Source organism: Malania oleifera, chromosome 5 (assembly GCF_029873635.1).
Source record: "Malania oleifera isolate guangnan ecotype guangnan chromosome 5, ASM2987363v1, whole genome shotgun sequence".
In the NCBI taxonomy this organism is placed as follows: domain Eukaryota; kingdom Viridiplantae; phylum Streptophyta; class Magnoliopsida; order Santalales; family Ximeniaceae; genus Malania; species Malania oleifera.
Window position 1 is genome coordinate 29,894,428 of NC_080421.1, and position 16,764 is coordinate 29,911,191.

Below are 16,764 nucleotides of genomic sequence, written 5' to 3' on the forward strand. Positions count from 1 at the left end.
ATTTTAAATGTAACAATTTGATCTTAAATTTTAATTTCAACTTTGATGAAATTAAAAAAAAACTAATAAAGTAAATACTTCAAGGAGCAAAGTGCAATCCAACAAAATTTCAAGCTTTTGTACATTCTTCCTTCATTATTAAATCTATTTACTTCCCTAAACACAACCTAAATTTGATCCACAAATGTTTGTTCTTAAGAATAAAATAAAATAAAATAATGAGATATAATAATTTAAAAAAAAAAAGACATTCATCCAAAAGTTTGTGCTAACATCATCTAAAATTGGAAAATACCTTAAAAAAGACATTCATCCAAAAGTTTGTGCTAGCATCATATTTTTGTTTACAAAATTACCAAGTCCATATATTATATTATAGAATAAATACTGGAATTGAACTGCATATAATTCAGCTGCTATGGTTCTAGGTAGCGGGTACATCTCGAAACGAAGGTTTAAAAGGGCCGCTGGAAAGTAACCATTGAAGAACAATTCTATACACCCAGGGCTACGGTTTTGGGATATGAAAGGCCGCTCATATTTTCTAGACAAGTGCAAGTCTGCCATCCAGAAGGAAACACTAAGAGTGCTTAATCAAAGGGAGAGAAGAAGATGTTTAAATAAAATGTCACAAAAAGACATTCTTCCTCCAAAATAATACTTTGTTGGACAATGTTATCTGCCAGCTGGAGGGAATGCAGTATCCAAATTCTGTTACGTCTGTTCAAAATTCGGATCCCATCATGCCTCATCTCCACTACTCTCAATGAGAACAAGCGCTTTCTTCGTCTTCGGCCTCTTAGTCACTCTGTTTGCACTGTCATGGCCTTTGTTCAAAAAGTCATTATCAAGCTGCTCGGACTCACAGTGCCTTTGAATTTCTTCGAGAATTCTACTCCCATATTTTGCGGTCTTCAACTTTCCAATTACCTTTTCCAACTGCACAGACAACATAATTCGTAGTTTACTGCCACAGTGAACAAGAAAGAGCCAAAGCAGCAATATGAACCATTAACCACAATGTCCTATTGATCACCCCGAGCTAACCTAGAACTGAAAATCACACAATCAATCCACTCTCTGTGCCTCGCTCTTTCAGTGTGTGCGTTTGTGCTTGCTTATGTAAACATTATGTGCATGTGCATACACAAGCATGTATGGCAACACTTTGTCCACAAGAAGGAAATGTTGGACCCAAAGTTCCCCTTCAATACAATAATCTAAATAATCCTTTTAAGTATCTCATATTTTTGCCATTTTAAAACCGAAAGCATGGGAGACCTGTAGCTGCCATTATTTTAGCAAGTGCACACAGAAAGGCGTCACACCAGCACACAGACTTGAGACCAATACAGAATATGTCCTCATTTCATTTGTTCGCGACATGGAAAAAAAATGGTAGTAACTGGGAAATGATTTTAGACAATTATATTTTAGAGTTGCTGGACTCCTACTCTTTGTTTCTAATATTTTTTTCCCAGTTCAAGGAATCTCATGAGAAGGGAATGAGGCGAGTTGAACCCCTGACTGAAGGGAATGAGGCGAGTTGAACCCCTGACTGTGAGCTCCTCGGGGGGTAAGGGTGGGAGTCAGGTTGGGGTTCAACCACTGTGCTATTCAACACCTCTCTCCTCAAGTGTAGCTTGATTAGATGCAGAAATCCTTAACAATAAAAAAGTTCTGCTAAAAGGACGAGCATTGGAAGCAGCATGTCTCTTCAAATGGAGGGTCACAGTGTTGATTTCTTGCCTGTTCAGTAGAATTTGGCTTCTTTGCACTTAGCATACTAATCTGTTGGTAGGACAAGACAGAGTGAGGCAAGAGTCCCCCATGAATGGAAGAGAGTTCTTTTCGCAGCTCATCAAGCTTCGACTCCAAAAATGAAGATGTGAGGCTGCGTTTGTGTCTGGCTAATTTGGTGTTGCCATCCTTCGTCCTCTGTCCACTGGAAATGTCAAGCTTGACAATCTTTTTCCCTGCATGCAACAGAAAATAAAAGATGTGTGTGTGTGTGTGTGAGAGAGAGAGAGAGAGAGAGATAGAGATAGAGAGAGAGAGATTGCAGCAATAACTACTACAGCAAGGTGTCCAAAAGTAGTGGTGGAGAGAACTTTAACTCAATGGGTAATATCATATGACCAGATAATCCCAAACAATATTAGATAACAATGACACCCCATACTAACCAAAAACGAGCCCAAACCTAAAAAAGACCACCACGTCCAAAAAATGAAAAATAAAAAAAATAAAAACTTTAAAGAAAAAACAAAAGAACCTTCCGCACATGGAACATGCCCACAACCTTGCATGTAGAACATATATAAATGGAGCTGAAAAATTTTCATTTCATGTTTCATTTGAATACTGTGATACATCACTAGCTACTATGCTCAACAAGGGGAAGAGTTCTTTCAATGGTCTACTATGACATTGCACGGATACCTTTCTTTTTTGTTTTCTTATTCAACGATGGAAATATCAGGAGTCTAGCAAGTGCAAACATGCATGTTGATGCTAATTGTTATCTAAAGCATTCTAGCTAAACTAACAACAAATGCCAGATTGAAGTTGCAAAGAACATCCATTAAGTGATGGACGCTCCTGATGATTGATGGTTGACAAATAAGACAATCATAATTGGCGTAGCCAAATGTGCTGCCTTGGGGGGTGGGCGGGGGCCTGTTGGGCTTTTGTGGAGCCTAGTTACGTTAAATTCAGATGATGACCCAACCTTTCTTTAATGAGAGATTTCTATCCTAAGGCTTAATCCATGGAGCAAAGGCTTGGGCTGTAAGCCGTACTCGTAAAGGTCCGGGGGCAACGTCCCCGGGAAAATTTTTTGGGCCCGTTTTGTAGCCCGTTCGGAACCCTGTCTGCAACATATAAAATCATTACTTTCGGGTGATTAGGGTTAAGTGGTCGCACTTGCGAGAGAGCGAGAGGGAGAGCAGAGCGAGAGGGAGAGCATTGTATCGCCGCACTCTCTGTGTTTTCTTCCTGATAATAGTGAAATTCCTGCAACTTCATGGACGTAGGCAAAATTGCCGAACCACGTAAATACTGTCTTATGCGTGTGATTGATTTTTCTTTGGTGTGTATTCTTTCTCCGTTTTGTTTCTCACAGGTTTCGAGAATTTGTTCTTAATTCCCAACAGGGGGGGGGGGTTGTTGGGAGGTGGTTGGGGTGTGGTGAGAGCAGCGGCAGCAGCAACATGTGTGATCCCAAAAATAACATGGTGCCCACAAAGGCTCAATATAGTCCCATATGCTTGCACACCCAAATAAACAACAACAAGAACAAGCCTTAAGTCTCACTAGATGGGATCGACTACATGAATCCTTTTCTACCAATTCACTTGATCAAGAGTGTTTTCCTTTATTAGATTAAGGGTCATTAAATCCTTACTCACTACCTCATTCCAAGTTATTTTAAACCTACCCCTACCCTTTTTCATGCTAGACACAATAACTAACTTCTCCTTACAGGTGTTCTACTAGACCTCCATTTCAAATGCCCAAATCATCTAAGCCGCCCCTCTCTTATCTTGTTTTCGACCGCTGCTATGCCTAAATTATTACTTATATGTTCATTTCTCACTTTATCTTTTAATGTTAAACCACTCATCCGCCTTAACATTTGCATCTCAGCAACTTTTATTTTTTGTCCATGTTTCTTAGTTGCCCAACATTTTGAACCATAAAGCATAGTTGGCCTTGTAGTTGTCTGATAAAACTTTCCTTTTTAATTTTAAGGGTATTCTATAATCACACTCCTCCGTTTTACTCAACCTGTTTTAATTCTATGTGCTACATCTTCTTCAATTTCCCTTTCAGCTTGCATAATAGATCCAAGATATCTAAATCTATTAGCGCAATTAATCTCTTGATTATCAAGTTTAATCTTCTCTTTATTACTACTCCTTACATTATTGAAATTACACTTCATATACTTTGCCTTATTCCTACTTACCCTGAACCCTTTAGACTCTAATGTGGCCCTCCAAAGTTCTAGCTTAGATTCCATTATGCTCATACTATCATTAACCAACATGACATCATCTACAAACAACATATACCAAGAGATATCATTTTGGATATTCTTAGTTAGTTCATCAATTACTAAAGTAAAAAGATAAGGACTCAAAGTAGAACCTTGATGTACATCTACTGTGATTGAAAAATCTCTAGATTCACCTCGTACAATCTTAATGCTATTCACTACTCTATCATACATATCCTTAATGACCTCCTTATATCTACTATAAACTCCATTCATTTTGGTTTTCATCAAAGTATCACCGCCACCTCTCTTTAATGTCTTCTTATTAAATTAAGACATTATCATTCACACCCTTTACACATTTTACATCACCTAAATCTTTGCATTTTCTTTATAAATGTTTTTTTCTCCTTTTTTATCTAGTTTAGTATATAAAGTATCATCAACTCCATGTTTAGCTTCACTAAGAGCCTTTTTTTTTTGCATTTTTTCTTACTTCTTTATATTTGTCAAGATTTTCTAAATTTCTACAACTTTACCATATTTTATACTAATTTCTTTTTGTCTAAAAGGCTTTTTGGACTTCTTGATCCTACCACCACCTTTCTTTACTATCTGAATATCTTCCTTTGGACTCACTTAAACCCTCTTTTGCTATGCTTACGATAGAATTTGCCAACATTTTATAGGGTGTTTGTGAGGCGCGCCTTGAGGCATTTTGAGCATAAAAGCCCTAGGGCGTAACTTGAAAGGTGTAAATCCTAAAATGCGTGCGCCTCAAGGGAGAAGGCATACACCTTAGGCAAAAAGTTGCACCTTTTACGCCTTATATGGGAAGGCATACACCTTTTGGGAGCAGTCTGATTTAAATATATATATATATATATATATATATATGTAAGTAACAGCCTGATAGAGCTTTGATGAGCGTCAAAACTGCCCTCGCTCAATGAAGCTTCTTTCTTCCAAGCTTCCATATCTCTCCGACGACTCCTATAGCTTCTTGTCTCTTTCTGACGAGTTGACGACTTCTTCTGATGTATTGTCTCTCTCCAACGACCCCTTCGAAGCTCTCGTCTCTTTACAAGCTTGCATCTGGCTTCGAAGACTCCTCCAACTTCTCGTCTCTCTCTGACGAGTTGATGACCCCTTCCAACATCTCATCTCTCTCCAACAACCCATTTGGACCTCTCGTCTCTCTCCAACGACCCTCTATAGCCTCTCGTCTCTCTCCGCGACACCCTACAACCTCTTTGCTTCGAGATCTCTTCTCAGTCTGAGGTCTCTGCTCAAACTAATTCAAGTATTCAACTCTCGCTCTCTCCAGTGTTGTCCGTAGCAGACTCCCATGAGACTTTCTTCCAGTGTCTCTAAAACTCAAGGTAAGTCGTAGCTGCTTTTGATTTGTTTCAGTTTTCACTTTTCATTTTTCAATTTTCAGTTTTAATTTCTTGCTGCAGCTCCTGATTGTTCCTGTTCAATAAAAAAAAAACATGTCTAAAAGGTGAGCCAAAGGAGCAGAAAAAAGATTTTGTTTGGAAATACATAAAAGAAGTTGATGGAGAAAAATATTTTAGATGCAAATTTTGCGATCAAACTTGCAGTGGGACTATCATAAGATTTAAACATCATTTGGAAGGTACAAGGAAGGGAATGAAACCTTGCCCAAAAGCTCCTCAAAACGTGAGAGATGAGTGCAAGATTGCTCTTGAAAAATCCCAAGGAGAGAAGTGTAAAAGAAATGATCTTCTTGAAGAGATTGGGACGGGTCCAAGAGAAGGGACACAAAGTGCTACTTCTCCATTAGTTGGAGATCTTGAGCAGCAGAATAGTGGGACTGGCCTTAATCCTAGGGCTAGAGGTCCAATGGATAAGTTTTCATCTTCATTGACCAAACAATCCACTCTAAACTCAAAATGGAAGAAGGAAGAAAGAAATGAAGTGTGTAGGAAAGTTGGTTGTTGTGTGTTCAACGATGATCTACTATTTAGTTTGATGGATGATGCATATTGGTGTGTTATAGTGGATGGTATTACTAATTACAAGCTAGGTTTCAAGCCTCCATCTATGCAAGAGATGAGGACATGGATCCTTAAAATGAAGTGAAAGACATCGATGACATATTGAAAGAGCACAAAAAATCTTGGAAGGAATATAGATGTTCTATCATGGTCGATGGATGGACTGATAGGTGTTCAAGGGTCTTTGTTAATTTAGTTGTGAATAGTCCTACTGGTACATGGTTTTTAAAATCCATTGATGCTTCTGATTCTATAAAAATATGGTGATTTAATGTTCAAGTATATGGATGAGGTGGTTGAGGAAGTTGGTGAGGAGAATGTTGTGCAGGTGATTACTGATAATGCGAAGAAAATGATAAATGGTGGAAAGAAGCTTATGGAAAAGAGGGAGAAGCTCTATTGGACTCCATGTGCTGTACATTGTTTGGATCTCATATTGGAGGATATTGCAAAATTGAAGATCCATGCAACCACAATCCTAAAGGCTAAGCAAGTTGTGAAATTTATTTATAATCATTCCTATGTACTTGCAATGATGAGGAAACATTTCACCACCAACAAAGAACTCATCCGCCCTACAGTGACGCGCTTTGCTACTGCATTTTTGACACTTCAAAGCCTTTACAAACAAAAGTGAGGCCTTCAATCTATGTTCTTTTTGGAGATGTGGTGCACTTCTACATATGCAAAAATGCATAAAGGTATAAGGACTCGGTCAATAGTTTTATTTGACCAACATTTTTGGCCTCACATGGCGCTTATGTTATCAAGAGTGTTGTCCCTTTTGTGTGTGTTCTAAGGGAAGTTGATTATGAGGAAAGACCAGCCATGGGAAATCTCTATGAGTTGATGTATTCAGCGAAGGAAAAAAATGCTGCCAATTTTTCTAGAAATGCCAAAAAGTATCGACCCATTTGGAGAAAAATAGATGATAGATGGACTCCACAACTTCATCACCCTTTACATGGTGCGGGATATTATCTAAATCCCCAATTGTATTATAAGGAGAAAGTCTCTAATTGTGAAGAAGTGAAGAAAGGACTATTTGAATGCATTGATGGAATGTTGAGATATAAGGAGAGGCTAGCTGCAGACATCCAATTCGATTTGTTTGATAATGCATGAGGGGATTTTGGGACTCGAGTGGCTATTGTCTCTAGAATGTTGAGAAGCCCAGGTAAAAATAATACTTCAGTAAAAATTAGTTGATTAGTAGTACTCTATCCTTGTTTTTTCTTATAACTTGGAACTTAAATATGTGTTTTTATTTTGTAGCTGATTGGTGGAAGCGTTTTGGGACAAAGACCCCATAATTGACGAAGTTTGCTATTTGTGTTCTTAGCTTGACATGTAGTGCTAGTGGATGTGAGAGGAATTGGAGCACATTTGAGCACATTCTTAGTTCTTACAAATGCCATGTTATTATCGTTTCACTCAAATATGAAAATATTTTTTAATATCTAAAAATTTAAATGGCTTAAACTCAATTGTAGATTCATACGAAAAAAAGGAATAGATTAGAGCACAAGAGATTGAATGCTCTAGTTTATGTGAAGTACAACACCAAACTAAGGGAGAGAGCTTTGAGAAAAAGACAAAATTATGATCCAATATTGGTGGCAGAAGTAGCTTCAGATGATGAATGGATCTTTGAGAAGGAAGAACCTATCCTCCCAAAAGATACTTCTTGGTTTGATGATGAAAATCTCCTAGAAGTTGATGCTATTAGAGCTTTGCCCGTGGTAGCTTTTGAAGGAGATGATGCTCAAGCAACACAAGCTTCTGGTAGCTCGCATTCTATAATTCCTAGAAAAAGGAAGATTAGTGATTATTGTGAGAACTTAAGTACATACATATCAATAGTCATTTTTGGATCTGCCAATTTATAATTCTCCATTTCTCCTAACTCCTAACCTATAGCTTTATTGAATATCTAGGCACTTAAGACAAAGGCAAGAGGCCAACATTGGTTACAATTGAGGAAGACGATGATGTTGAAGTGGGAGAGGGGGAATTTATAAGTGGAAGAACTCCTACTATAGATGAGTTTGATGAAGATGAGGACTTTGATGGAGACCTTGATAGTTCCCTTTGAACTTTGTTGATTTAGATTTAGACTCTTAGAATCTTGAATGATGAGACAATGTGATGCCACAGATAACAATTGAAAAAATGGATCAAAAGAATTACGTTTACTTGCCTAAGGCTGTTACCCGTTAGGGTTTATTTAGCAGGATTAGGAAAATTTGACCACTTGTTCCAATTTGGTCCTTTTGAAAAGAAGAGAAAAGAAGTGTGGACTCAGGAAGATACTTTGACTGTTTTACTCTTGTGGAACTCGATGGAACCTCAGATTACACGGATGCACATGCATCTAGACACATGCAAGGAGATTTGGGATTATGCCAAGCTTTTGTAATCTAGTAAGACTACACGTATGTATGATTTATCCCAGGAGTACTTTCAATTAGAGCAGGGAGAGCGTTTCAAAGTATTTTGGAGAGATGGAGATGAAACGTATTCATGAGATAATATTGTGTAACTTAAAATTGCTGATGTTCGTGAGATGGAAAAGCAGAGGGAGTAGATGACAACACTTTGGGCTCTAGTGGGTTTGAAACCCGAATTTGAGGCAGTTAGGTCTCATATACTTAGTAGTGCAGAATTTCCATCACTTGCTCATGTATATTCTAGCGTCCTTCATGCTTCCTTCAGCACATATTCTCCTGCTCTTGCATTTGGCTCTAAGAGGACAACCTTTGCCATGCACAGTAATTCTAGTTTTCAGCCAAGCAGCTGTAGAAGTTATCGAGATGGTTTGAGAAGCTGTGGTGGAAGAGATGGATGAGGAAGAGGCACTCCTCGCAAGTGCATTCATTTGGATAAGGTGGTCAAACTATTGAGCAATGTTGGGATCTTTATGGTAAACCTTCATGTGTTACCAATGCAGCCACCACCGATTCCACACCTTTGGGCCAAGTGGGGAGCAACGTACTATATCTATGCCATAGGAGGGTATTCCAAGTTCAAGGAGTATCAAGTGTCACAGCGAGCTTCTCTTCCCATTGCATCGCTTGCCTAAACAAGTAACCCCACAACTTGCCTGTCATCCAATACCTCTCCTCCTAGTCCTTGGGCTATAGACTCCGCTGCCAATGATCATATCACAGGTATACCTAATTTCTTCCATACTCTCCAATATCCTAAAAACTTACCTTGTGTTGTTCTTGTTGATGTATCCACCACTGCTGAAAACTTACCAAATCCATGAATTGTTCACTAACATTCTAGCTGATTCTGTGGTTATTTAGGATTTGAAGATGAGGAAGGCAATTAGCAAAGGGTGTGAAGTTGGATTTTATTTTGAGCTGCTATCTCCTTCTATTGCTTGCACTACTAGTCTACTACTGCAGCCACACCTCTCCAGATTCATTGTCACGTTGGTTATCCTTTGTTAGAAAAGTTGAAAAGTCTAGTTTTTGATTTGAGTTCCATGTCTAGTCTTGATTGTGAGTCTTGTTAGTTACGAAAGCATCAACGTATTCCTTTTGCTTCCCAATTCAATAAATGGGTAGCAAGCCCTTTCAAGTTAGCCCATTTTGATATTTGGGGTCCTAGTCAAGTTGTGTCTAAGTTGGGTTTCCAATAATTTGTAACCTTTGTGGATGATTATTCAAGGATGAACCTGGCTATATTCATAAAAGATCGTTTTGAGTTATTAGATATATTTTGTGCCTTTTGTTTTGAAACAAAGACTCAATTTGGTTCGCTAGTTCAAATACTTCAGAGTCATAATGCTAAAGAGTATTTCAGTAGTACTCAATTCATTACTTAAATTACTCAGTTTGGTATTATTCATCAATTATCCTGTATCCACACTACTCAACAAAATGGGGTTGCAAAGTGGACAAATAGAAATCCTTGAAATCACTTGCACCTTACTTTATCAAATGCACATACCTAAAGTGTTTTGAAGTGATGTTGCACTTACTGCTTGCTATCTTATCAATAGGATGCCATCCTCTGTTCCTAGTGGTAAAATTCCCTACTCCATTCTCTTTCCTAATTCACCTCTATTCTCTTTACCTCCTCGTATATTTAGGAGCGTTCTTTGTTCATCAGCTAACTCTCGGGGTAGATAAGTTGGATCCTTGTACTATAAAATGTGTCTTTCTGGGCTATTCATGCACTCAAAAAGGATAATGTTGTTATAGTCCTACTCTACATCGCTTCATTGTTTTTGTCGATGTTACCTTCTTTGAGTCTACACAATACTATACTCAACCTCTTATGTGTTTTCAATATCAATGAGTTTTCCTCTGCCTAATCTTCCAAATTCTAGTTTATTGTCCTTAGCCAATCATCCACTTGTGTCTTCATGTAGTTTGAGTCCTTCACATTGTCTCAATCGTCCTAGTTTGCAGGTCTATACACAACAGTGGCTCCAAGGAAGAGAGTTCCCTCTGACTTCAACCAACGCCTATGGTTTCCTCATTTGTGATCATATTTCCAACGATGCTGATCCTCCCATTGCTGTTCGGAAAGGTAAATGCATATGTACACAACATCCCATCTCCAACTTTGTTTGCTATGACTTCTTATCACCCTCCTATTATTGTTTTGTTACTCTCTCTATCATTTGCTGCCCTTCCTAAGTATGTTTCTAAAGCCTTAGCCCACTCTGGGTAGAGGAATTCAATGGCTGAAAAGATGAATGCTTTACAGGACAATGATGCTTGGAAAACAATTTTGCGATGCACCATGTTGATCTATAGAATTATAATGGATCAGAAAACAAGTTAGCTTTGGGCAAGTTTGCTTTGATCTCCTAACGTAAAACATAAAGAATCCATCATGAAAGTGCATGGACAAAAGTTACAAGCATGTGGAATCTACGAGGTCAATGAATGTTAAAAGCAATTGGTCAGGTTTCAGTGATTCAGCAGTCACTGGATGTAACACTGCTGAAAGTTTGTCATATCGACCCAGGATGGTGCCTCGCAGAAGCAGCACTGTGCAATGGCCTTATTGAATTGGTTTATTACAAAAAATGGGCTTGTGTAATAAAGGAAAGTCGCTTGGATAAATCTCTGTGACTAAGCTGTAACATACTCAAAATAAATGGGTGCAGGCAGATGCAGAATTAGCGATCACCCAAAATACAATTTTTTTCCCTCTTTCTTTCTATTCAAGAACATAATATGAAATGGAAAAAAAAAGAAAAGAAAGATCTGCTATCAACTTTTCCAATAGTTAGTCATATTTCACTTTTTCTTTTGAAAGGAAAGCACCCTTACCTTGCATGACTTGCTTCCACAATGCTCCTACAGTTACATAAGCATTTGTAGCATAAGCTGTGTGCTGAAACTCTTCCTTCTACATAAAAAATTGAATAGTTCTAAATTAGATAAGAATATAAGATAATGCAGCCAATCAATAACATGAGATTCAATTGAAAATACAAATTATATGAGGTGACAATTATTACCAGCGGAAATCATTCAAAGAGATTAAATTAAATATATTGTTAATATGAGCACTAAATCGGCTCCAAATTATGGCACAAGTAATCATTTCCCTTATTAAGAAGTTCTATCCTCTGGTAAAGAACTTCCCTGTCCCTCACATTTCCAAGGAGGCCCACAGCATGGATGTCCCCTATTTTGGTTATCCCCCTTTGGCACAAGTGTAATTGGTGTAGAAATGGAATGCCTGGGAATAAGAAAATACTTTAACTAGCTACACCTTTCAAAGAACTCCCAAGAGATTTATTTGCAGGGTTACAAACAAGATTATCTGGAATGGAATCAAAGATCAAGCTTGGAACATCTGAAGGTGAATTCTAGGAGAAAAATCTCATTTGTTCTGGCTAGGTTCCTCCAAAAGCAGAACCTCTTCTGAATTCTGAGCTCCCTACCCTGAATGTCCAGTGTTGGAGCCCATAAGTTCATCTATTTCCCTTCCTTGTCTCTTTGTAGTCTGTCAGCATTCATCGCGCATATTCTCCTCAAATTGAGACTCACTGACATCTTGACAGAAGAATCATCCTGTGTTCCCTGAGAAATTGTGAAGCCTTCTGTTTTCTGCAGGTGCTCGATTTGTAGAAGCCAAATGAGGAGTGAGAAGCATTCTCATTGTCATCAAGATCTGTAGAAGTGCTATCACTGCCATCAAACTCAACCACTTGTTTTCCTTTATTCTCTAAGTCAGAATTCTCAACTCCCAAAGCCTGGTCTAGGTGCCCTGGTTCTTCCCTGCAGCATGACCCTTTGATAAGTTCAGCAATGAGACCTCTTTATTGGTAAGCTGGGCTTCCATAAGCCCATAATTTCTCCCCCTTCCTTTCTTAAAAGGCAGGTCATTTGGTTGGGCTAGATGGTCAAAATGCCAAATGCTCCGTGGCTTGCTCCAACATTGGCCTAAGGGGCTGGGCTTCAAGCAGCTGGTTAGGTACCACTTCACTTACATTTCCTTCGCCTGATCTAGGAAGGAATTTTCTTTTGGTAATTCCATGAAAATGCTCTGTTCAACCTTTCCTCTCCCATCACCTTTCCTTCCAAGATCCATTTCACCAAAGTTCCTCCATTTCCAGCAAATCAGAGCTTCCAATCTCCTGAAGACAGAAGGTTTTGGTCCCAAAGTGAGCTGTTGCTGCCGCTTGTTCATTAGAAGAGCCGTAATCGATAGCACATGATCTGGTCCAAACTAACAGTGCTTTGAGTTGTTGATTTACCCATAATTGCCTTCCAGAATTTCTTCCACCCCATTGCCTCTTTTTTATTTGGCACATAAACAATTTGTATTGCACCATTGTCTGGGATCTTGTCCAACAATATGAAAGCGACCAAAAGCGTTAACTCTCAGTCCAAGCACGATGAAATGATCTGGAGCCCAAAATGTTTTCACCCAAGGGCTTGCTGTTTCTTAGAAGAAGAGGAGCCTTAACTCCCTTGAAACCCATTGTCTGTCCTCTGAAAGGGAGATGGAGAAGAAACTACATTTGGACCTCTTGGCAATGACGAGGAATCTCTCCTTTTCCTCAAGAGGAAATCATTTCTTGTTGATTAAAGAGATCAAAATGAATCCTTAATAGAAGGTGTAGAACATGTTTTTCGTTTTTTTAGTGGACTAAAAAAACCAAAGGTTATTTTGAGTTAAGTATTGCTGGTAGAGGAGATTGGTTTAGAAAGGTAGTTTTTGTAGACATGATTGCAAGGTAGAGGAAGGTAGGGTAAGGGATTCTGGTGGGGGGGGGTAACCGTGGATAGATTCATTAGCAGGGAGGTTCTTAGAAACGTTAGTCTTTCTAGAAGTGAAGAAGAATTGAAATAGTATTTCTTATTTTTTAAAATAAGGTACAATCTGAATGTTCCCAAATGGGTGGAAGACCTCTAAGGATTTTTCGAATCATTACATAAGTTGTGTAATTCTTTCCTAAGGCATTAAAGGAGTTTATGATATGAGTGAACCTAGTATTCATACTTGTGATAGATTCATCTAGATTCATTCTAAAAGCTTCATATTCACTAGTAAGCATGTCAATTCTATTATCTCTTACATCAATGGTACCTTCATAAGTTACTTCTAGTTTTTCCCATATTTCTTTTGCTATTTTGCAAGCCATGATTCTACTGAACTCATTTATGTCAAGGGCATAATATAAGACATTAATAGCACTAGAGTTTACTTGTAACATCTTGTGATCAATGTCAATCATGTCTTTTTCTTCCTTAGGTACTTCTTTTCCATCTACTAGCTTTGTGGGAATTAAGTCACCATGTGTGACAACCTTCCATGCTTTCCAATGGATGGTTTGAAGATAGATCCTCATTCTTTGTTTCTAAAATGTATAGTTGAGTCCACAAAAGATGGGTGGTCTAGATGAAGATTGACCCTCTCCAAAGGGAGCTACTCCTACGTGTGCCATCTAGATCTTTATATAGCTACTGATTAAGATTTTCTATAAACCTTCTCTGATACCAATTGAAAGTTGAGGTATAGTCCCAAGAGGGGGGGGTGAATTGGGTTATTAAAATTTTCTTTTAATACCTTTTATAAATTCTTAACTCTTTTGTTAATTTAACAATCATACAACATAGACTTATTTACTTATTCAATCCACAAACCAAAACACAATACAAGTAATCAAAACTCAATCAACTAAAAACCAATCAACAACTTTAAAGTAAACAACCAAAGATACCAAACCAGGATAAAGTATGCAGCTCTTTAGCACTTTCAGCTTTTGCAACCCTGTGAATGCATGAGTTTGTTTCAAGCCCTGTATTAAATGAAATTGATTGCACTTCTCTTAATAAAGATTTCTGCAAACGATTAAACAACGTACTCCCTTTCTAGGTTTCCGCAAAAGTTTGATCAAAACATACTTTCTTTTATTAAGAGTCTACTTTTAATCTCAATTATGATCTCAACTACCTACACTTAGCATACACACAGTACAATGTATACAGATGCTGAAAATAAAGTGTAGGGAAAGAGAGACACTGAGATTTTTACGAGGTTCGGCTTATCCCCAGCTTATGTCCTCGTTTGGGCCAATACCACCCAAGGATTCCACTAGAGCACTCCTTTCCGGACGGAGCAAACCATTACAATCCCCTCTTTAAAGGTAAAGATCCCTCTCCAAGCGATACCCCACGCTTGGTCCAACGATTCAACAACCTGGAATCGTCAAAGAACTACAAGAAGCAAGAAACAATACGCTGTACAAAGACACTCTCACAACAGAGCTAATTAGTACAATTTAAAAGCACTAAGATACTTCAATATTCAAATATCAGACTGAAATAGAATGAAGCTCAAGTAAGATTTCACCAAGTTCCTTCTCCAAATGAGAATCAGCAATTGGAACTCAGTTGTATGATGATCAGCACTTTAGTTTTTCAGCAAGAGAAAACTTTAAGAGAGCAAGTATGCTTTTAGCTTTGACACAGATTTTTCAATTGCTTGGTGAATTTAATTTGCTAAAACCATGTATTTATAGGCTTTCAAAAGTAATTTCATGTTGCCCAAGATTACTTAGTATTACCTAAATTTTCATAAATTTTGGGGCACAAGAAACCATTCTTTGAATTTTAAAACATTTAAAAAAATTAGCCGTTAACAGTGTTCAGTAGACTGAAGTGTCGGGTTCAGTCTTCTAAAGTACCTTAAAACACTAAAAATTTTAGTCTAGACGCAGGGTCAGACAATTGAAGTGAGGGTTCAGTCTTCAGAGGGTATACTACATGTTTTATATTCCAACAGAAAAATCTTTAGTAGATTGAACTAATTCTTCAGTCTTCAGAAGAAATTCTTCAATAGACTGAAGTGAAACTTCAATCTTCTGAGGCAACTCTTCAGTCTTCTGACAGTGTACCTCAGTCGTCTAGGCAAACAATTTTCTGGCTTTTCATTTTAGTTTTCAAAAATTCTTTGCTCTCTTGCTTTCATTATTTATAAAACATTTTCCGAGGTTCGAAATAAGGTCTCTAAGTCCATAATTACCCCTAAAGAGCTTCAAAATATTTCTTGAGATATTTAAACATGAAGTACTTACAATATTGTTTTTAAAGCCTACAACTCTATTCTTCAAGTCTTCCATGGTATTTTGCCTTACGTCCCTTTTGACTTGAGCTTGAGTTAGCTTTAAGCTTTCACATGCACTTTACTCATGTTGGTGTTGCTTGAACTTCTTTTGGATCACTCTTCATATGAATGTGGCTTTTTGAGTCCTTAAGCTTTCCATTGCTTTTCTTTTCAACTTTGTCTTTCCTGAAACACCAACGCTTAACCAACATATATTAAATCATCATTTATTTGTTATCATCAAAACAAGATTGAAAAGCCATGTTAGGCCAACATATTTTTCTAGAATTTTTATGGGATAAGTCTTTTTCTCGTTTTTGTAAAGTCTCCTCTAATCAATGAAATCCCTTCTTTTGTTATCAAAAAAAGAAAAGACTTGAGGTTTGGATGCTGCTGCTACTGTTGTTCTAATCAGTGTTTTAAAAGGCTTAGTTGAGGCTCGCCTTAAGGCAAGGCACGTTTAAAATGCCTTGAGGCTGAATCTAAAATACCAAATCCAAATAAGCCAACACATTACACACTTAGGCTCACACTCTGTACAAAAAGCACCACTTTTGCGCCTTTTTAGTTGAGGCTTACACATTTTGGGTGTGTGATTCTCAAGTAAGATTTTGCTAGAAAATTTTAACTCCATGTTTATATGAAACGAATGTCATAATATGAGTTAATGTCTAAAACTTTCGAACCACAACCTTTCAAAAATAATTGAGAGTTGCATCTCAGATCTTGAAAATAATTTGAACTTTGTGATCTTATAACTATCTCTTGCCATGATTTTCACAATGAATTCAAGTTAGCAATTTTTGTATGGCCAACAAGTAGTTTGCAACTTATATTTGATTTTTTTACATTATATTTGTGATTTCCTTCATTTTCTATTTATTTTAAAAATATACAAAATGTATTTACATATTTTAACTAAAAATAAAACTCTCAGAAGGCTTATGCCCTAACACCTTAAGGCTTACCTTGCCTCTTAAGGGTTAAAATGCCTCGCCTTACGCCTTCGTCTTTTAAAACATTGGTTTTGATTAATAGTAAAAAATAATATCTATTGTTTTTACCTTACTGCATGTTGATTAGGATATGGATATACAAAAAAAGGACTACTAGTAAACCTAGAATATCAGAGTATCCAAGTATCCAAACCTTCAT

At 37.5% G+C, this 16,764-nt stretch overlaps 1 protein-coding gene across 4 annotated transcripts in view; it reads right to left on the reverse strand.

The window, feature by feature from the left end:
• Window positions 1-337: 337 nt before the first annotated feature.
• The window catches only part of LOC131156322 (ATP-dependent DNA helicase Q-like 2), a 141,036-nt gene continuing 124,609 nt past the window's right edge, over window positions 338-16,764 (reverse strand). For 3 of the 4 annotated variants that reach the window (XM_058109912.1, XM_058109914.1, XM_058109913.1), the window contains 3 exons: window positions 11,319-11,397; window positions 1,750-1,976; window positions 338-939 (listed from right to left, as the gene is read on the reverse strand). In XM_058109912.1, coding sequence (XP_057965895.1) covers window positions 742-939; window positions 1,750-1,976; window positions 11,319-11,397 — 504 coding nt within the window. In that variant the 3' untranslated portion in view covers window positions 338-741. The remainder of the gene's footprint in view (window positions 940-1,749; window positions 1,977-11,318; window positions 11,398-16,764) is intronic. The other variant, XM_058109915.1, reaches the window with a different exon arrangement.